Below are 21,720 nucleotides of genomic sequence, written 5' to 3' on the forward strand. Positions count from 1 at the left end.
AGAACATAAGAACGAGTACTGGTGTAAATGAGTGACTGTATGAATTAGTGCAGGAGTGTGGATTGGTGACTGAAGAAGAGAGCATCAATGTGAGTATGTAGACGTGTATATATGGACATGCTATGAGGTGGGGGGTGAGGGGTGGGTTACGCGTTATGAAATGCAGGCTGGGAGACCGAGGGGGCGTGTTTGGCGTTGCCACAGTCATACCCTGAGCGCAGTGATCTCCTCCTCGGCCTCGGCGGTGGTCTCCTCCAGCTCTGTCTTGGCCTGCTGCAGCTGGCTGTCCAGGGCAGAGCGTGCAGCCTGTAGCCCACTGATCTGAGACTCCCGCTCCTGCAGGGACAGTGTGAGCTCCGTCACCTGCCGCTTGATCTCCAGTTTCTGCTCCTCGTGCTCCAGGCCGATCTGAGAGAGGAAAGTGGAAGGAGCAGGGGAGGGAGGGAGAGGGAATACCAAAATGAAGGAGGGGTGCATTTTACTGGCTAGATAGAAGCCTGCTGCAGGGCGATTTCACCTCTTTCAAATTCAGAAAACAAGTTGTGTTGAATATAAAACAGCCCACCCTGGGGTGAGGCATAAAACAAGCAGGAACAAGTAAGAGGTGAGTGACCCATGAATGTCATGAGCGTTCCCTTCGTCCTGTCCTGTTTCCCCCCCTCCACCAACGTCTCTCTCCCTCCTCTCCTTCTGGCTCTCCTCTCATTCTCCCTACCTCTCCAACCCCCTCATCTCCCTCTTCCTCTCCCCCTGTTGCCCACCTTGCTTTCCCCCTCCTCCACTCCCTCCTCCCCCCCTACCTCTCTCAGGCGTGTCTCCATTTCCATCAGACGGCCCTTGTTGCTCTGCTCCTGCTGGCTGATCTTCTCCAGGTGCTCCTCCAGTTTGGCGTTCTGGGCCTCCAGCTTCCCGGCCTGAGTCTCCAGGTAGAACTTCTGCTGCCTCAGCTCGGAGATCATCTCCTCCTGGGCTTTCCTGGGAGGAGACGGGGAGCGAGGGAAAAATGAATAATAATAATGTGATGTATACAGTACTTTGCAGAAGTTTTAGGCAGGTGTGAAAAAATGCTGTAAAGTAAGAATGCTTTCAAAAATACATGTTAATAGATTATAGTTTTCAATTACAAAATGCAAAGTGAGTGAACAGAAGACAAATCTACATATTTGGTGTGCCCACCCTTTGCCTTCAAAACAGCATCAATTCTTCTAGGTACACTTGCACACAGTTTATGAAGGAACTCGGCAGGTAGGTCGGCCCAAACATGCTGGAGAACTGACCACAGCTCTTCTGTGGATTTAGGCAGCCTCAGTTGCTTCTCTCTCTTCATGTAATCCCAGACAGACTTGATGTTGAGACTTGATGTCGCTGTATGTTTGGGGTCGTTGTCATGCTGTACAATAAATTTGGGGCCAATCAGATGCCTCCCTGATGGTATTGCACGATGGATAAATATCTGCCTGTACTTCTCAGCATTGAGGAGACCATTCATTCTGACCAAATCCCCAACTCAATTTGCAGAAATGCAGCCCCAAACTTGCAAGGAACCTCCACCATGCTTCATTGTTGCCTGCAGACACTCATTCGTGTACCGCTCTCCAGCCCTCCATCGAACAAACTGCCTTCTGCTACAGCCAAATATTTAAAATTTTGACTCATCAGTCCAGAGCACCTGCTGCCATTTTTCTGCACCCCTGTTCCTGTGTTTTCGTGCATAGTTGAGTCGCTTGGCCTTGTTGCCACATTGGAGGTATGGCTTTTTGGCCGCAAGTCTTCCATGAAGGCCACTTCTGACCAGACTTCTCCCGACAGTAGATGGGTGTAACAGAAACAGTGTTTCTGCCAATTCTGAGCTGATGGCACTGCTGGACATCTTCCGATTGTGAAGGGAAGTAAGCATGATGTGTCTTTCATCTGCTGCACTAAGTTTCCTTGGCCGACCACTGCGTCTACAGTCCTCAACGTTGCCCGTTTCTTTGTGCTTCTTCAAAAGAGCTTGGACAACACATCTCGAAACCCCTGTCTGCCTTGACATTTCTGCCTGGGAGAGACCTTGCTGATGCAGTATAACTACCTTGTGTCTTGTTGCTGTGCTCAGTCTTGCCATGGTGTATGACTTTTGACAGTGAACTGTCTTCAGCAACCTCACCTTGTTAGCTGAGTCTGGCTGTTCCTCACCCAGTTTTATTCCTCCTACACAGCTGGTTCTGTTTCAGTTAATGACATATTGAATTGATGATCATTAGCACCTCTTTGGTATAATAGTTTAATCTTACACCTGACTATATCCCCACAAAATCCATGACTGTGTGCAAGTATACCTAGAAGAATCGATGCTGTTTTGAAAGCACAGGGTGGTCACACCAAATATGGATTTGATGTAGATGTCTTCTGTTCACTCACTTTGCATTTTGTTAATTGATAAATATAATCTATTAACATATCTATTTTTGAAAGCACTTACTTTACAGCAGTTTTTCACACCTGCCTAAAACATTTACACAGTACTGTATATATAAACATTAATAAACTTATGCAGAAGCAAAGGATTGGTTTATTGAAGGGGTAAAGAGCCAAATTAGAAAAATAAGATGCAGATAGATAGATAAAGTTCAGAAGACTAGAGTCCAGTTGTGTGTGTGTAGTGCAGTGGTGGGCAATCTACGGCCCAAAGTGCATCAAGTTGCGGACCACTACCACCCATCCCACAATTTTTTTTTTTTTTTTTTAAAGAAGCATAAATTACTATATTTTGCTTATTTTGTATCAATGCGTTACTCCTGTAATAGATTGTTGATAGGTATTTATGGCATGATATTGCTATTTTCAAATTAAAATCTAGCACTAGTGGAAATAATAAGGGGTCCTGCAGCCCAGGCAGTTATCTGACACCCGGATTTGCAGCCCACTGATTTATTTAGGTTGCTCACCCATGGTGTAGTGTGTCCATGTGTCTGTCAGTCTGTGGTTTGACTGTGGTGTGTGTGTTGCACAGCCCCACCCCTGCCCTCCCCCAATCAGCCACATTCCCCGACAACCCTCACATGTTCCTCTGGGTGTAGATGCTGCTGTTCGCTGCCAGCTTGTTGGCCTCTGAGAGCTCCGCTATCCGCTGCTCTAGAGACTTCATTTTGGAGTCCATGGCATTTATGGTCTGCCAGGGGGGAGTGGTTGGGAGAGAAAGCAGAGTCACACACTACACATGCGCGTGCACGTGCGTGCGCATGCACGCACGTGCACACACACACACACACACACACACACACACACACACACACACACACACACACACACAACTAGCCCTGCACTATATTGTACTCTTAGTTAATCATAATAATAATCATAATAATAATAATAATACTGCTTCTAATTGCAATGATAATTTGAATCTCAGTGATGTCTGTCTGCTTGGGTGAGAATATTTTTTACATTAAATCTAGCCCTTAGGCAGGGAGCAGTTTTTCAAAGTCTTATTAAAAGTATAAATAAATGAATGAATGAATAAATAAATAATAAAAAACAATAGTAATGTACAGTAATGTGCCTGAAGCGGCAGCACCGCCTTCTCTGTCGAACACAAACAGCACTTCACTGTCAAATTCACTTACATGTAAAAATAGTACTGAGCTGCGTTTTACTTGTTTTCGAATTTTCTTTGGTAATTTCACGTGCTGACACGAAATCAGCGACTTACGGCCTTTTGCTCGCTGATGACTTTGCAGTTCTCACGGGCTTCCTCCTCGTGCTTGGCCCGTTTGGACTCCAGAGATTCCTTTTCCGCCAGGTCCGCTTTCATCTGGGCCTCCAGAACCTGCAGGCACAGAGGGAACACAGTTGTCACCACCATCCTCCTCCTCCAACACACTCCAACCCTCTGAACCCCAGTGAGAGGGAGTGAGATACAGAGATGTTTTCCACCTCCCCTCTTTCACACCCCCAGTTCTGCCAAACACACACACAAGTGCAATCAAACTCCTCACCTTGATCTTGTCCTCATAGAGCCGCTCCTTCTGCACCAGGTGAGCCTCCATGCGCTGGGCAGTAGACTGGGTCTCCCGCAGGTTCTCCTCCAGCTCCTGCAGAGACGAAAAGGAAAATCAATCAATAGGTAGGTAGATAGATAGAGATAGATGGTATAGATATAAACCAAAATAAATAAAAACACAAAATGGTAATGATGATAATACCAAAAACAAAATGTAGTTACAAAATTAAATTAAACCATTCATATCAATTGTGCTGAAAAAACAAAGTGGAGAAATATTTTTAAAAAATAATTCATCCATTGGGCTGCTGCTGGATGCACCGTGCAGCAGGTCTGACAACAAGAGGGGCAAAATGGCGTGAGAGGGATGGAGACACTTTCTTTGAACAACTCTGTATCCATGCTGGGTCTACAGTCCCCCTGTCTCTTGAAGGCGATGGAGGACGAAGTGAGTGTGTGTGGGGGTCTCGCCCATGTGCATTGAGTGAGGCTGCAAGCTCTGACCAGTCCAGCAGTGACTGTGTGCCAGAGTCCTTGTCAGTGTCTGCATGTGTGTGTGTGCGTCTGTGTGTGTGTGCAAGCAGGGGCAGAATGTGATAATCCTGGCCAGCCCTTATCTCTTACCAGGATCTTATCAGCCATCTGTTGTATCTGGTGGGATTTGGTCTGGATGTCGTCTTTGAGCTTGTTCTCTCTGCGCTCCACCATCTCCAGCCTCTTCACCTGGTTCTCCTGCGTCTTCCTGCCCTCCTGAGGACGAGGCCACACAGTTACGCTGGGGTCACACCGGGGTTGTCAATTTGCACGGGAATATGCACCGAGGATTGATCGATCGACTGGCACCCCCGGGATTACTAATGCTTTTCAATTAATTATTATTGATATTGTGATTACAAGTGACAGATGTTTCATATATGAAACGGGCAGCTGGTCTAAAATGATTGGTACTGTATTTTTATACAGCACTTCAGGTCATCGTCACTCGAAGTAGATTCAGAAAAATCCGATTTGCTCAGTGTCTCAGTCTCTATGTCGCAGAGCGTCTCTCTAGATCTCAGTCGGTTAGTCTGTTTCTGTCTATCTGTCAGTACCCCAGTCTATCTCTCTGTCCGTCTGTCTGTCAGTACCCCAGTCTATCTCTGTCCGTCAGTACCCCAGTCTGTCTCTGTCTGTCAGTACCCCAGTCTGTCTGTCTGTCAGTACCCCAGTCTGTCTCTGTCTGTCAGTACCCCAGTCTGTCTCTGTCTGTCAGTACCCCAGTCTGTCTCTGTCTGTCAGTACCCCAGTCTGTCTCTGTCTGTCCGTCTGTCTGTCAGTAGCCCAATCTGTCTGTCTGTCGGTCTGTCAGTACCCCAGTCAGTCTGTCAGTGTCAGTACCTCAGTCTCGCGCAGTCTCCGGCGCAGGCTGTCGCTGGAGTCCTCCCGGTTCTGCAGCCGCTCCACCTCGCGCTCCAGCCGCTCCTTCGCCTGACGGATGTTCTGCAGCAGCTCGGTGGCCTCTGTGCTGGCCTTCACGGCCTGGACATGAGCAGACACACGCAGACACAGGTGAGACACACACTTACAGACATACACACATAGACGTGCACAGACAGACGCTCTCACCTTGGCGAGTTTGTCCTGCAGCTCCTGTATTTTGAGTTGCTGTTCTGCATTAGTCTGAAATAAGACAGTAAGTAAGTAAATAGGAATAACAAAAGGCAACAATATTGCAGAGTCTCCTGCCATCTCGTGACCTCTGACCTTTTCCAGTTTGGAGAGCAGCTCCTCCACCTCTGCCTTGCCCTGCTCCTTGGCCTGAGATTCACAGGGACAGAGAGAGCCATTACACTGACAGAAACAGAACAGTGTGCGTGCGTGCGTGTACGTGCGCAGTGCTGACTCCACCCTGTACCTTCTGCATTTTCTGCTGGTACTCGGAGGCCTTCCTCTTGAGCTCGTCGCTGGTCTGGCGGGACTCGCGCAGCTCGGCCTCGTACAGGTCACTGCGCCGCCGAGCTGCCGCCAGGTCCTCCTCCAGCTGCCTGATTGCCACACGCATCTCCTCCAGCTGTGCCTGGTACTCCTGACGCACAGAGAGATTCAGAGAGACAGACGGACATGTTCAACAAACAGATAAAAGCTCCAGTTTGTCAGTTTGCCCCCACCTGCCCCTACTGTGTAATGTCAAATACCTGATTAAGATTCTCACCCAGGAGGTAGCGACAGACCCTGGAGGGCTGCCCCAGAACCCCTCACAGAGACCAGATTATGATTCAGGACAAATTCAAAATGTAATAGGAAACAAAACTGGGGCCTGGGTGTGAAAAATATTCCAGGACTGAGAGGAGAGATAGAGATGCCAGAGTTCTCACGCACACACCAAACACAATCACACATACAATAATTACACGCATGAAATCTCACACACAATAGCTCCTACACAGCACACCCTCTGATACCCACACAGCTCTTGTGACAGGCCTGGGGTGAAACTAGAACTAATGAACCTTAGAAAACCTTCAAGAGTTGTTGCAGGGCCCGTGAGGGAAGGAAATTTCTACTTGCAAGGGTGATGATGATAATAACATTCATAATAATACTGCTACAAAAACAGCTTTCACCAATGATAATAACAAAGCAATACTACTGCTATTAGTTTATTAATAATAATTAAAATAATGTATGCAACTACTACTAGGAATAACAGTAATTTATACTTCTACTAATACTACTACTAATTCACGCTACACTGTTAGCGAAGCCGCCCACATTCCCCCTGACCTCACAAGGCCCTGGGACTGCTGTGACTGAGCTCTGATCTGATCGCACAGAGGAAATTAAAGATGTCATAAACCCCTGGAGGAGACGGGTAATCTGGACTCGAGGAGGAAGGCAGCCATTTTCCTTCTTTCATTCTACCTTAGAAAGAGCCTGATTACTCCTCTCAGTCTCACTGTCTCCCTGACTGCCTCCTCTATTTCACTCTCTCTCTGTACATCTCACTGCCTCTTTCTCTCTTTCAGTCTCTCACACTGCCTCTCTCTCGCTCTGTGTTTGCAAATCCTCACCATAATTGATTCAGCACTGCACTGGACTTTTTATTAGTCAGAAGCTTCTATATATATATATATATTTCACACCGACTTTAGAAGATATTAAGCCATAACTATGTGAGGAATTATCTACCTAATAATAATAAAGATCCAGAAGGCAGGGAGGACAGAAACAGAGCACCCTGGGATGGGGCTGGGCGAGGTGGGGGGGGGGAGCTGCACAGGAGCTCTGCGAGGGCAGCACCATTCACTCGGCCAATAAAGATCACTCTCTTCTGCAGACCAGTAGGCAGGGAAACAAAGACCTCCCAAAGGTGATTTCCCAAACTACAAATCGAATCACGGGGAGCCAGCTATTCGCACATCAGCTTAACCTAACATTCGAATGACAAAACTGTTTTCAGTGCTGGCTGCCATGCTGAGCATGAGTCAGGGATCAGGGGTTACTGCTGCAAGGCTCCTGCACCTGACACCTGCGTGCTTTACAAGGTGTGCAGGTGTGTTTGTGTCTGTGTGAGAGAGTGTTACTACTGTTACCACAAGTACTGTTACTACTAAGACTATTGTTTCTGCACCTACTAGTATTTGGACTACTACTACTACTACTACTACTATGCTTTTACCGATAGTTCTACAACTACACTGCAGTTGCTACTACTGTTACTGCTGCCACTCATACAACTAAAATAAACCATAATAATAATAGTAAGAATGCACTGAAGGGCACAGAGTTCCAGCAGGTGCCGCCCACAGCTGCGGGCATGCGATGCAGAGACCGTGTGGTGCTTGTCAAAACAAGGCAGCGCAGCTTCAGCACAGAGCAGGCAGCCGCAGTCTGTGAGCTGCAAGACCCCCCGCCCCCTTCCCCCGGCCTACCATCAGCAATCAGTTAAAGTGCCATTAGAGCGCTCAGCTTCAAGCTCCACACAGTATCTGACACGATCAGACGAACACACCGCTCACTGACAGGCACAGGAGCATCTCCATAGCAGCCATTCCGAGGCAATCGCCATGCCAACCGCGGGGCCCGGCGGCGGAACTCTCGCTGTACAGATCGACAGCGAGGGAGTGTGGGGTCTCCCAATATTACACAACGGGAGGAGATAAACAAATGCAATAAATACGGCCCTAACTTCACAGAGTGCAAAAAGGGAAGAGCCTAGGGCAGCCTCTCCCACACCATTTCATTAACCAAAAATAAATACATCAACAACATAAAAACTGGTTTTCTTGTGTCATTGTACCACCTAGAATACTGAACAGCCACCAGAGCTTCCAAATGAACGAGGTGCAGCTAGGATGATGTCACCTTCCCACCCATCTCCCTGTCCCGGGCTGATCTTTATTACAGCTCGCACATCAGGTGCAGAGAACCAGGGGGGGCTGACCATTTAATCTCAGTTTCCCAACTGCAGAGATGCAGGGGAGGGAGAGAGGGGGAGAGAGAGAGAGAGAGAGAGAGAGAGAAGATGTGGGGAGCTGATGCAGCTTATGTTTAGACTTCTTGTTCTCTACCGCTCTCTACCACTCTCTCCCTCCCTCCCTCCTTCCCTGTCTCTCTACCTCTCTGTGTAGCGAATCAAATATTTATGAAGTGGAGATTTCCAGCAACATAATGAGAAGAAGCCGGGGAGGAAGGAGCTGAATCTCTGCAGGACAAGCACAGCAAAGGCTGCCTGCCTGAGTACCCACAAACCCACAATACCCAAGAACCTGCCTGCTCCCCATCTCCCCGCAAAACGATTTAAACCAAAGCCTATGAAAATTCACATTCAATACCGTTAACTCAGCAGGAAACATTACCCCACCCCAAACAAAAGCTTAGATTTACAGGGACCCTAACCCCACAATGAACCAAAATATAACTCTTAATTTTATCAGTCAACTTTATAAAATTTCTCTACTATAAATCAATCTAAATATGACAGTCAGCGCATCTCCTCTGTTCTTAATCCCTAATTAAGCCCAAACACTGACCTAGACCCCACTGCATAACATTATTAACAGTTCTGCCCCCTGTGGGCCGACTGCAACCCTGACCAGCCCCAGCATGTAAGGCCAGGCCCATGAAAATCTGCACCCAGTTAACCCAGTAGAAACACACACCCCCACCTGAGGGAGAGCCTCAGTTCACTGGAGACTCGAACCCTGAGCCAAGCCTAAAATGTAACCCTATTTTCATCACAAAAGAAAATCCTGCCAAATTATTTTATAAAATAATGAACAGTGTATCTGAGACAGTTGTACAGAATACAGTGTGACTCTGGGGCAATAGTACAGTGACACAGCAGTGCAGTGTGTCTCGGTGTGTCTCAGGGCAATAGTGCAGTGTCTCTCATGGTGGCTACGGGTCGTACTGACCTGCTCCTTGATCTCCTGGAGCTTGTGGCTCTGCTCCCTGATGTCATGCAGCAGCTGCAGGGCCTTGTCATCCTCCTGGGACACCTCCATGCGTGCCTGCTCCAGACTGCGCTTCAGACTCTGATAACACAGGGACAGAGACCAGACATATCACTCTCCCACCGTCTGTCCAATTCTCCTGTGTTTGACCTTTTTTTTTTTTTTTTTTTTAAATAATGAAATCCTCTCCTGAGCGCACCAGGGTTTCAGATAAAGAGTCCCAGTGCATAGCAATTACAGTCACTACACACTAACGAAGGTAATTAGCCAGACATGCTGAATTAGGCAGGTCCCAGCAGAGGCGTGAACCTCCCCCCCCAATTTACAACACACACACACACACACACACACTATTTACATTACAATAAAAACAAATGTATATAAAACAATTATACACTTATAAATATTTATGTGTATATAATAAAAACAAGAGGGAGGACTGTGGCTGAACTCTGAGTGGAATAATGAGCTGGAGGTGAAGCAGGCGGCACAGTGGGGGGTACTGACGCTGCACTCGGTGATGTAGGTGGCCAGGTCCTGCTCCAGGATGCTGCGCTGCGTCTCCGAGGCCTGCAGCTCCACATCCTTCTGCTTCAGCACCGACTCCAGGTCTGACATCTTACGCTGGAATCTGGAGAGGTCTTGTTCCATCTGGGAGCACAAGAAAGGAGAAGCGCTTAGAGGGGGGGGGTGCATGCTGATGGACAGACAGATAGATGGATGGATGGATGGATGGATGGATGGAATGATAAATATATACAAATATACACACAAAACAGCATGACGTGTGTCAGAGTGCAGAACAAGGGACAAAGACGAGACCCACAGAGAGCGGACAGAAGCCACAGACTCTCAAACTCAGTACAGACTCTGCCCCTGGCCACGCCTGTATGACCGCAAACACTGGCCTTCTCTGTGTGTCTCCATACCTGTACACTAGACCCTGTGTTGGTGACGGCTGTATTTTGTGCTCAGCCTTTTATCTTTTCACTAGAAAACACTAGAAAAGGGGACAGGGGGATGGCACTACAACATCGCACACAATTTTTTTTATAAAATCATGTGTTTGAAAGTTGACATAAGTCTTTAGCAGAACAAGGCCGATTCTGACAAAACTGTAATTTCACTTCCCTCTCCGCACCTTTGGAAATAACAACTCTTAAACGAAAGTGATCTGAGCAAAGCTATCCCTTCAGGAGAGCAGCGCTGCGTGAGTTCGCCCAGCACAATGCACAGCAGCATTAATCAGTGCAGCCTCAGGGGGATTGCATCTCTTGGCTAAGACATGCCGCTCATGTTCTGAATCAAGAAAATTAAGACAACCTGAACTCTCATCAATGACAAGAGAAGCCTGATATGGCAGGGACAAGAAACAGACAGACAAGCACGATGACACTCGTCAGATTCATAACAATCACAAAGAGACGAGATGGAGGCTGCCGGGCTGAGGAAGTGCCGCTAGCAAGAAGCAGTGCCCGCGCCAGGGACAGCCCCTGGCACTGAGATGATTTAAGAACGGAACGGAATGGAATGGAAGGGCCGCCGACCACAGTTCTAGAACTCGCTGGGCCAGAGCTCTGAATTCCGACACTCGGCGGAGTCAGCAGTGTGAGCGAACGATATTCCCACTGCTCCTCAGATCCCCAGTCCTGGCCCTGAAGGAGCGCCATCCACTTTATTATATACAAAAAGAGATGCCAATTACTGGTGAAATCTCCCCCAGCAGTTGAAGAGCAATTCCGACAACTGCAAACGGCGCCATTAGGCAATATCATCACAGCAACGAAACACAGGGGAGGTCAGCGATCATGAAACCCAAACCCCAAAATGCAAAAGCAAATTAAAAGGGTTCCTCTGGACTGGGGTGCTACTGGCCTCACTCGTTCTACACAACACAAGTCCAGCAATTTGTTCAGGTGCCTAAAGACAAACAAACTCATCAACAACCTGGGGAAATAGCTAATTAGTCTAATTATGCAAAGGTAATTAATTGAACGGAAGAGCTCTGTTGGCAGAGAAAGGCAGAAGGATGCTGCACCCCCCTCATTCCCGATGCAGCGGGTAGCCTCAGTACCTTGTGACATTTGTCTTGTGTTTCTTGCAATTCTTTACTTTTAATGTGAAGCTTTTTTTCCATGGAGTTGGTCTTCGCTGGAGAGTCGAGCCCTGCAGCTACTGATCTGTAAACAAGAGAGAGAGAGAGAGAGAAAGGTGTTGGATCAGCACTGTAAATAAGCTGCACTGTCAGAAGAGGACACTGCAGGCTGCCAAAGCATTCAGCGTGATTTAGGCCCAATGTTAGAACGGCCATGCCCAGGATGAGATTACCTCAGCGTGGATGACGTGGCAAGTGTCACGCGGATTTAAAAATATACCTTGTGGGTTAAATGTGAAATAAAGAAATAATTACAAACAGATAGGCAGCTAAATAAAACCTTCCACACATCCTCCTCTTCCAAGCTGAATGCAACTGGGGGTTTTGGCTTCACGAGCTCTGGAGAGTTCAGTTTAACACTTTAGGGGTTGTCAAAGGAGGGGGGGATCTGGAAACACAAGTGCAAACTCTGACTTACGCCCGCCCACCCACCCACTATCTCTATCCCACTCACACTCTCACACAGACACACACAAACACTGCATCTTCAAAAGGCTGGGAAATTAATTCAGTAACCTCCAACACAAGGAGTCCGCACCAGCAGTACCAGTGACAGCGGTGCCATGAAACACAGGACCTAACAGCAGAGGCAGCTCCAATAGTAGCAACACCAACAGCAGCAGCAGTGAAATTGCAGTATAGAAAAGGGTTACTAATAAAAGAACAGCATGCGCCCACTCGCAACCTGCCGAGACCTCCATAACAACACCACAGCACAGCCTGACGGAGGGAGGGAGAGAGAGGGGAAGAGGGATATACAGAAAGGGAGAAGGAGAGAGAGGGAGAGGGAAAGAGACAGAGTGGGGGACAATTAAACAAGCATTCAAGGCCTCGAACAGCCCAGCAGTCCAGTACTCTGTACTCAGGCCTCTTCTCTTGAGTGTAAACACTGTCAGAGGTGCAAACAGGTGGCAGGGCGCTCCAGCTGCACACTCCTTTATCACATTGATGATTGTTTCTGTTCCACCTTCTCTCCACCCTGTGAGAGTCACCCCCAGGGGACAACACAGGACCCTTGCCATGCTCCTGTGAGACCTGCAGCTGCCACCTCCCCCCACAGAGAAGGGCTGTGTCTGGCGCTGTGTTTTGCTTGAGCGGTGCTTAATAAATCTGCTGGGTTCCCAAGAATATTTGTTCTTCATATGCTTATGTTTTGTAACATGAAAATAATAAATACAAATGATGGCTGAAGAACTGCAGGGTTGAAAGAAGACAAAGTGCTGACTGTGAAACATAAGCATCTCTTCTGCAGAAATCTGCACAACGCCACTTATTACAACACTGCACAGTGAAGGAGGGATGGGGAGCAGAGATGGTGGAGGACAGCAAAGGAGAGAGGAGTGCGGGGGGGGGGGTTGTGTTTGGGTTTGCATGCTGCAGGTTTGGCAAATCCAGTGGACAGGGGGCGGCATTATACTGCCGGCAGGGCGTTGGATGGACCGGGGTCAGCTGGCTCAGGGGGCTGTCGTCTCTGTGGCCAGGAGCATGAAACATCTCAAGGCCCATTTACCACTACCCCTTGAATATTCCTGTCAGAACACGTCTGCACACAGCACCGTAACTCCCGGCCATTAATGGGATTTTTCTTAAGCCCCCCGAAAGCGTGGGTCTTTTAAGAACATCAACCGGGGGACTCATTGCTGGATTAATTTATTAAGCATCTCGCACCAGGGTCCGGTGTGATGGTGCCTGCGAAGGTGGGGAGAGTGCAATGGAAACCAAAAGAGCCAGGCCCTGGGCCCCATGCACGTTACCACACATCTTGCCAGCTGCCCAGAGCTTACAACCTTCCTGGGGCAGCCAGCAGGCCAGTTATTAGGTGACAAGCTAACTGCTTCACTGGAGGCCCTGCAGGAAGTCTCCAGATTGGGTCAAAACGGGATTCGATTTTTTTATTTAGTTTATTAATTTTTTTTTCCTATTTTGTTTTGGTTACACTGCCTGGAGGGGAGGCCACCATTAGGCCTGGGCCTTAAGCCGTGGACCCCCAGAGACTCTCTCTCTCCTATAAGTGTCTGACATCAGCAGGAGCTTGATTTTTCTCTACTTCCCATCTAATGGTTTATTTTATTTTTATATCAATAACACAAGCTTGTGTTGTTTCCTTCATTGTGTGAAGTGCTCTGTTGTAACTCTACGAAGGGCTCTATACTAAATAAAGATGGACTGATTGTTTCATGTTCTCAGTCCCAGGTAACAAAATCACAAAAAAACTGCTTCAAAAGAAGGGCATAATTTGGTTCCGCAGTACTTCTGTCTAACTCCTCTACTCTCCTTCCCTTATCCATCTCCTTATACTATCCCTGTTCATTTCACCTCTGTGTGTGATTGTCTGAGAATGTGGGTGTCTGTGAATCTGTGCGTGTGTGTGTGTGTGTGTGTGTGTGTGTGTCTGACTGTGCGTGCGACTGTGAGTGTGTGTGTGTGCATGTGTCAGTAAGATGGTTCTACCCAATCACACACTATTCAGCTTCAAAACTTGGGAACAGATACTGCAGCTCTGTCACAGCTGATGAGTCACCCCTTCGCTTACATTTAACAAACACAAAAAGAAGAGTGGAGTAAAAATAGCAGCCTGTAGCACATCACATTGGAGCAAACCTCTTTCTGTTACAATAGGTTAGAACAGATCTTTTTAAAGGACGGACTTTAAAGCCCCAAAACACATCACCAGGAACAGCGATGGGATGTGCATGGCAAGATCCTGCATTTCACACAGCCCCCAGCACTGCGCCTTGTGTCACACTTTACTGCAATACTAGGGAGGGCTGCATGGCACCAGGGGGAGTGCAAAGGGCCTGAGTCAGGTGTTCAAAGTACTAAAGAAAGGGACTAGGAATGGACTTGAAACTCAAGAATGACACACGCACAGGACACAATGGGGGAACGGAGTTTCGAAAGGAAAGCTTCCCTCTCTCCCTTTTCTCAGGAAAGCTTATGTACTCAGTGAGTTGTGGGGAGCTTAGTGAAGCTGCTGTCACACTAGCACCCCCCCAGCCCACCCCTCATGATTATCTATAAACAATCGCACAGAAACCTCTCCACAAGCATCACAGCATTTTCTAAGGATGTCTGCTTAGAAATAAGTACGAATAACTGCAATAATAACAATAATAGTAATAACTCGCACACTTCACCAGTGCCATGTTGTAACAGCAGCAGCACCGAGTGTCACTACTGTATAGCTTCACACGTCAATCTGGTGTTAATTAAACCTCGCTGTCAGCACAGAGAGATTCATTAAGGCAACTCTGAGACATGTTAGCAATTGCGGAATAAGAAACGACAATGCAGGTAAATACAGGGGGGGGAGTGATCGGATTGGGCAAGACCAGGGACGCGAATTGGACAGTAGACATACAATCCCACTCTCACCCCCCCCACAGCTGTGCCACCACAGCATGAGACCTCAACACCTTCTGAAGGAAGGGAGAAGCAAGGATGGATGAATGGGTAAATGAATGGATGAATGAATCTATCCTTCTTGTGACATTCTATCTAACCTCATGCCTTCAGAGATAAGTATTATTGCTGAACTAAACACCGACCAGAGAAAGATGAGCAAGAGACAGAGAGAGAAAGAGAAGAGAGACAATCACAAAAACCCATCACCACCACTGTAACTCTCCCTCTGCTGCTAAACACATGCTCCCCTGAAACAGCTAACCTCCGATTAGCCAGCATTAAACCCCTCCCTCTCCCATTCACCTCCCCCCTCCCCCACCACTCTCTACTCCTGGTGTGCGCAACAAAAAGAAAAAAAAAATCCCACGAAACTCATTAGCTCCCTGGCCTAGTACTGGATCATGCACCCTAATTAACCACAGAGACCGAGAGGCAGGGAGGACCAGAGTGAGAGAAAGGCAGAAAAGAGGGGGAGAAGAGAAGGTGGAAGAGAGAGAGAGTATCATTCATGAATTACAGCAAGCTGGCTGTGAGCGAAAGGATGAAAACTGCAGGGCTGAAACCTGAAGAACACCACCACCACCACCACAAAAGAAACGAAGAAAAACAGGAGGGGGAGGAGAGGGAGGAGGAGGGGGATTCGACTCAATTCTACCTCGTATTTCACACCCACATCCTTTTTTAACCTAATATTTTTGTTGTTGTTGTCGTTTATCACCATTTGCAAAACTCAGAATCTGTTTGCAAGCGAAATGTGCGTTACACAAACACACTGCTGGTGTAACTACCACCCCCGGAGACGGGGAGAGGGAGCAAGCGAGAGAGAGAGAGAGAGAAAGAGGAAGAAGGAAGGAAGGGACGAAAATCTGAAAAGGAGAGCCACAGCAAACTAAATAACAAATGCTATCGATCAGATGCGAGGACTGCCCATGAGGGAGGGCAGAGCTGCTGTTTAGCTACACTCCCTGGGAGAGGGGAAAATGCATGCCGTGGGGGAAGGTGTCATGTTGCCATAGAGATCGATTTCATGTAACTACATGCAATCATAAATCCTGACTAATTCCACTCAGGATATACATTATATTTATTTATTTGTTCATTCTTCCTCCTCATCTTGACTGCAGTGTCATTTTTTAATCCAGTAGCTGCTGTTGCCCCAACCAGCTCTGGCCGACTGTCCAGGCGCCTACAAACACAGGCAGATTGTCCTCAAAACCTGCAGTGTTGATGTGCTGGGTGTCACTAGTACCAGTTGCATGTAAAGTGGGGGGAAGCAGCGCGGACGACGGGGGAATTCTCAACAGCTAAACATACACAATCACACTCATACACGCAGCAATACGCACCTACACTCACACACAAACAGCAAAATGCACCCACACACAAATAGCAATACACACACACAATGGCAAGCGGCCTCTCTCTGTCAAAAAAGAAAACCAATAACTAAATTAAGTGAATAATTAAAAATTATTCTTTCCAGGAGAGAGGTTGTGCATTTGATCTTTCTCCAGTGGAGTGAATGAGCTCGGCCACGGCAAAGAGGTGTGTGGAGGCGATCGTGACTGATCACTCCTTTCACTGCTGCATTAGAACAAAAACAAGTGCATACAAAAATAAATAATCTAAAAATCAAATTCAGAACGGAATCCGTCCAGATTTTCATTAAATTGTTTGTCTGATCCTAAAATCGCCCTGCCTGTTCAGGGGTTTGAAAAGGCAACAAATCTGCAAAGAATTCTTATGCAGGATACAGAGTATACTGTCCTGGCATGTGTAATATCAAAATGTAACAACCACTACAATCCACACATTCACAAGAATAACACACACACACACACAGATTACTGTTCAGCTCCAGCCTGCAGCATGTGAAGCCAAGCGCTGCACACACACCTGTACAGAAGCTGTAGGGCACAGACTGTGATTCGGCTGTCAGAGGCGTCAGTCAGTCGTTTTCTCGTTTTTTCATGTATTTGTTCGTTTGTTCATTTGTTTGCTGGTTTGAAAAGGAGCGAGTTAACCTCAGACAGACACCCACACTGCTCTGGGAGTGGGGATTGCAAAGTTAAGGGGAGTCAGTCAGTCAATCTGTCAGTCAGTCAGAATATAAATCAGTCAATCAGTAAGTCAGTGTATCAGTCAGTCTATCAATCAATCAAAAAAAACAATCAAACAAGCAGTTAATCCATTCAGCCAGCTGGGGAGTGGGGGGGTTGGTACTTACTCAGACCTGGCAAGCACAGTGAGCGCCTTGCTGTAGAAGAACCCTAGAAAGGGCAAATCCCAGCCCTGGAAGCCCGGGCGCTTGGCGTGTCGCTGGGGGCCGGCTGGCGGGGTCCTCCTCTCGGGCTCGTCAAAATTCGAGGTGTCATCTTCGGCTTGGAGAGTGGGAACGAAGGGAGGGAGAGCTGGGGAGGAAGAGAGGGAGATAGAAAGAGATGGAGGTAGAGGGAGAAAGAAAGAGGATGGAAAGGGAGATGATGCGAGGAATGAGCGGGGAGAGATAGAGGGAAAGGGAGAGAGAGAGAGAGAGACATTGAATTGTAGTGCAGTATTGAAAGGCGGGCACATACACACAGGCACACAGACACACGCCTGCCTGCCTGCCTGCCTGCCTGTTAGCACTCTCTCCCTCTCGTTCGCTTGTTCGCTCACTTGCTCGCTCGCTCACTCGCTCACTCGCTCGCTGGCTCTCTCTCTCTCTCTCTCTCTCTCTCTCTCTCTCTCTCTCTCTCTCTCTCTCTCTCTCTCTCTCTCTCTCTCTCTCTCTCCTCACACACACACACACACACACACAGTGACGGCGTCTTACACTGCAGCAGCAGCTCTTGCTAATCAATGTAACACAGGCAGCCTGACTCACTGCCGGAGACGAGTGTGACAGGCAGACACGGCGCTGCACTCTGCTCCACACTGCACACAGAGACGGGACAAGAGCACAGCAATGCTCCTGCACTCACACACTGACACTCACTGTAAAACACACTCAACCATTCACACTCTAAAACACTCACTGCCTTGCACACATACAGAAACTCACTGACATTCTTCCACACTCATTTCACACTCACACTCGTGCACATACTTGCTCACACATACTTACACACATTCGCTGACACTCACATAATGTAGTAACTACTAACAGTCCCACAAAATTTTGCACACAGTCATCCTGTACACACTTTTCATATCCTAACACACACACTAATACTCTCAAACTGCCACTCTCACACATGCACACACTACGACACACATTCACTAACAAGCAGAAAGCACATGCTAACAATGAACTACTTAAACCACAAAACAACACAAACCAGATCCACGAATAAGGGGGGAAACGCAGAGAGACCGTGGGCATTAGCTGCACGAAGACCGGCACGTTAAAGGAGGAAAACAATTATACTTCATAAGAATACTCATATTTAATTAGTGCTCTTTTAATGAGGGGATGGTCTAGTCACAGGGGAGGAGAGTAGAGGAGTGAAAAGAGAAGAGGAGAAAAGATGGGATGGAGGAAAGGGAAGAGAGGAGAGGAGGAAAGAAGGGAGGAGAAAAGAGGGGAAGGAGAGGAACGGAGGAGGAAAGAAGGGAGAAGAGAGGAGGAAAGAAAGGAGGAGAAGAGAGAGGAAGAGAACAGGGGGTAGGGGTTAAGGAAAGAAAAAAGGAAAATAATGGAGGGGAGCAAAGCATTCGAGGAAAGAGAGGCATATCAGACTCACAGTGGCGGAGCCCGTTCCAGTCCACGGAGGAGAAGAAGGGGTGGCAGCACAGACCCTCATACCCGAGGCGCTCATGTGGGCCACACAGCAGACTCTGCACCAGGTCCACAAAGTCCCTGCTCACCTTTGGCTGCTCAGGGAACTTCAGGAACCGCTGTGCAGAAAACAGACAGACATGAACATATGATGGTGGTGCTGGGGGCCAGAGACACTCACCCTCACTGACGCACGCACGCACTCCTTAAGCCCCCGGGCAGGCCCCACGGCCCTGTTCTCCCCTCCTGCCTCGCACACCTGGAAATTCTGGATGTTGTTGATGGTCTTGGTTGTGGTGCCCTCAGCGAAGGGCGACTTCCCGTAGATCATCTCGTAGGCCACGACGCCCAGGGACCACCAGTCGCACTCCACCCCGTAGCCCGCCCCCGCACCCCCGCCCCCGCCCAGCACGGCCAGGACCTCTGGAGCCATGAAGTCCGGCGTCCCGACTGGCAGGTGGGAGTTCACCTGTTAGGAAGAAGGGAGAGGGGAGAGAGCGATTTTCTTATTGTTGTTGTTTCTCTGCTCCCTGCCTGATGGGTTTATCTGCAGCAGGCTTCGGCCTCCGTGCTGCGCCCTCTCTCCCGCCGTGACGAAGGCTTCTCTGACCCCATCGTCGCGGGGTCCACCAAACTGGTTACCTTTCTACTGGCGCCAAGTCTAGCTGCAGAGCCATAGTCCGCCAGTTTCAGGTGACCGGTTCGGTCAATCAGGATGTTCTCAGGTTTTATGTCTCTGTAACAGTATGCAAGAAGAGATAATTGGGGATTAAGCATTTAAATATACACAGACTGTATTGATACCAATCAAATGCAGCAAAGAGGGAGATGTAGAGAGAGAGAGAGCGAGAGAGAGAGAGAGGGGAAGAAACAGGGAGGAGAGAGAGGGGACAGAGACAAGGACAGGAAAAATTAAGAAAGAAGAGGGACAGTGATAGAGGATATATGAGAGAGAGGGAGAGAGAGAGAGAGCACGCACACAACAGAGAATGACAAAGTGCATATGGAAGGCTTATAACATGTACTATATATATATATATATATATATATATATATATATATATATATATATATCTTGTGAACAGTATCTCTTATTGTAGATTTCATCTAGTGCAGTCTAGGCGATATTACGTCTCTTATAATTTAAGAGTCTAGACAACCTATGAACTTATTATAAATTACAGACACAAGGATCAGAGACAGAAATAAATATGAAGTGAAAACACATTTATTTTCATTATATATAACAATCTCTCTGTCCGGGATCCGCTGTAACTGACCAGCAGTAGCCAATCTGTGTTGTGCTTTATAATACGTTTGCATACATTTGTAATATATAATCAAATATACACATGGAATCATCATTAATCCATGTGTTTCTTCATATGGGAGAGGGGAGAGGGAGAGGGAGAGAGAGAGAGAGAGAGAGCTGTAGAGCTGACCTGTGTATGTAGCCCATCTGATGCACGCTGTGAATGGCCAGCACCAGCTCAGCCAGATAGAACTGCGCCATGGACTCATCAAACTGCTCATCATACCTGTTCAACAGGGACAGCAGGTCTCCTCCAGGCAGGTACTCCATCACCTGCAAACACACAGAGACAGAGACTCACACAGATGGGCCATTAATGAGAGTGGAAGAGGGCAGAATGGAGAGTTCCCCTCTCTGAAGAGCATTTGTAACTCATAAGTTGGACAAGGAAAGGAGAACAGAGCTGGCAGCTCCTCGCAGATACAATTCCTTGAAACCCATGAAGCCAGAAGAGGGGGAAAAAAGAAAAAACTCAGCAAATCTTCAAAAGGAATAATTAAAAATATATAAGTAAGACTGTTCATCATGTTTTCATTTAAGGGCTGTGCAGATATTCAAAGGCAATGGCCAGCAGGCATCAGTAGAGCCAGTATATAAGAAAATATATATATATATTTTTTATTAATTCCTTATTTTTAAATTAATTCCTGAGCGTCTCTTATTTTTTTCCTGCAAATAATTAATTAATTATGAGGACAGTCACCCACAGGGTCCTGCCTGTGAGCCACAGAGACAGTAATGAGGAGGATCTATGCAACAAAATGGCCGAATTACATTCATAACTCATAACTGTAGGGGCAAGACTGGGAACCAGGACCTCTTTAAAATAAATAACTAAAATACGTCGATACAACCAGATTTCGTTTCAACCAAAACAGAAAGAGCACAGGAGGCAATTATGGTGGGGGGGGGGGATCTTCGAGGAGGAACCAGGGGGGTAAAAAGGACAGATAATTGACTCTGACAGAGACAGTATTGATTACAATTAGAGCAGAAAGGGTTTCACCACAACCGCCATCGCCCCCTCTCCCTCCTCTCTCTCTGGGTGAATCAGTTTCCCCCACTTCTCCCTTCCAGTTCACCCAGTTCAAAGAGACACAAGCCACATTACTGGAAGCAGGGAGTTGCAGTGGCCAGTGGGGACATGAGCCATAGAGCAGCTCGGGCCCCACGTGTGCGGCCCCAGGCAGAGCTCTGAACATCACCCTGCAGGACTGACTCTCATAGCTCAGCCTGCATTGGGACGGATGTGGCTTCTGCTGTCACACAGAGCACAGCTGTCTCTCCGGCCCGCAGGCCCAAAATCACTGCTCATGTACAACTCCAGCTCCTTTTTAAATGGAATTGAATTTGGCTTTCAAAACCATGCTGCAGATTCAAATCTAGATACACAGCCACTGCAGTTTTTATTATATATATACACAGTACTGTGCAAACATTTTGAAGGCCAAGGGTGGTCACACCAAACATTGATTTGATGTAGATTTTTCTTCTGTTCACTCACTTTGCATTTAGTTAATTGATAAATATAATCTATTAACATGTCTATTTTTGAAAGCATTCTTACTTTACAGCATTTTTTCACACCTGCCTAAAACTTTTGCACAGTACTGTGTATATATATATATATATATATATATATATATATATATATATATATATATAAAATGT

General features: G+C 47.3%; 1 protein-coding gene across 3 annotated transcripts in view; it reads right to left on the minus strand.

The window, feature by feature from the left end:
- Positions 1–21,720, minus strand: part of LOC136713040 (citron Rho-interacting kinase) — a 54,091-nt gene that overhangs the window by 26,073 nt on the left and 6,298 nt on the right. For all 3 annotated transcript variants that reach the window (XM_066689933.1, XM_066689931.1, XM_066689932.1), the window contains exons 6-23: positions 20,180–20,322; positions 19,380–19,473; positions 18,997–19,206; positions 18,703–18,856; positions 17,205–17,388; positions 11,492–11,597; positions 9,925–10,068; positions 9,379–9,498; positions 5,877–6,047; positions 5,726–5,779; positions 5,588–5,641; positions 5,360–5,500; positions 4,607–4,732; positions 3,978–4,073; positions 3,692–3,808; positions 3,042–3,151; positions 801–975; positions 211–408 (exon numbers count right to left, since the gene is read on the minus strand). In XM_066689933.1, the coding sequence (XP_066546030.1) occupies positions 211–408; positions 801–975; positions 3,042–3,151; positions 3,692–3,808; positions 3,978–4,073; positions 4,607–4,732; positions 5,360–5,500; positions 5,588–5,641; positions 5,726–5,779; positions 5,877–6,047; positions 9,379–9,498; positions 9,925–10,068; positions 11,492–11,597; positions 17,205–17,388; positions 18,703–18,856; positions 18,997–19,206; positions 19,380–19,473; positions 20,180–20,322 (2,397 nt within the window). The remainder of the gene's footprint in view (positions 1–210; positions 409–800; positions 976–3,041; positions 3,152–3,691; positions 3,809–3,977; positions 4,074–4,606; positions 4,733–5,359; positions 5,501–5,587; positions 5,642–5,725; positions 5,780–5,876; positions 6,048–9,378; positions 9,499–9,924; positions 10,069–11,491; positions 11,598–17,204; positions 17,389–18,702; positions 18,857–18,996; positions 19,207–19,379; positions 19,474–20,179; positions 20,323–21,720) is intronic.

Source organism: Amia ocellicauda, chromosome 17, assembly GCF_036373705.1.
Source record: "Amia ocellicauda isolate fAmiCal2 chromosome 17, fAmiCal2.hap1, whole genome shotgun sequence".
Classification (NCBI taxonomy): Eukaryota; Metazoa; Chordata; class Actinopteri; order Amiiformes; family Amiidae; genus Amia; species Amia ocellicauda.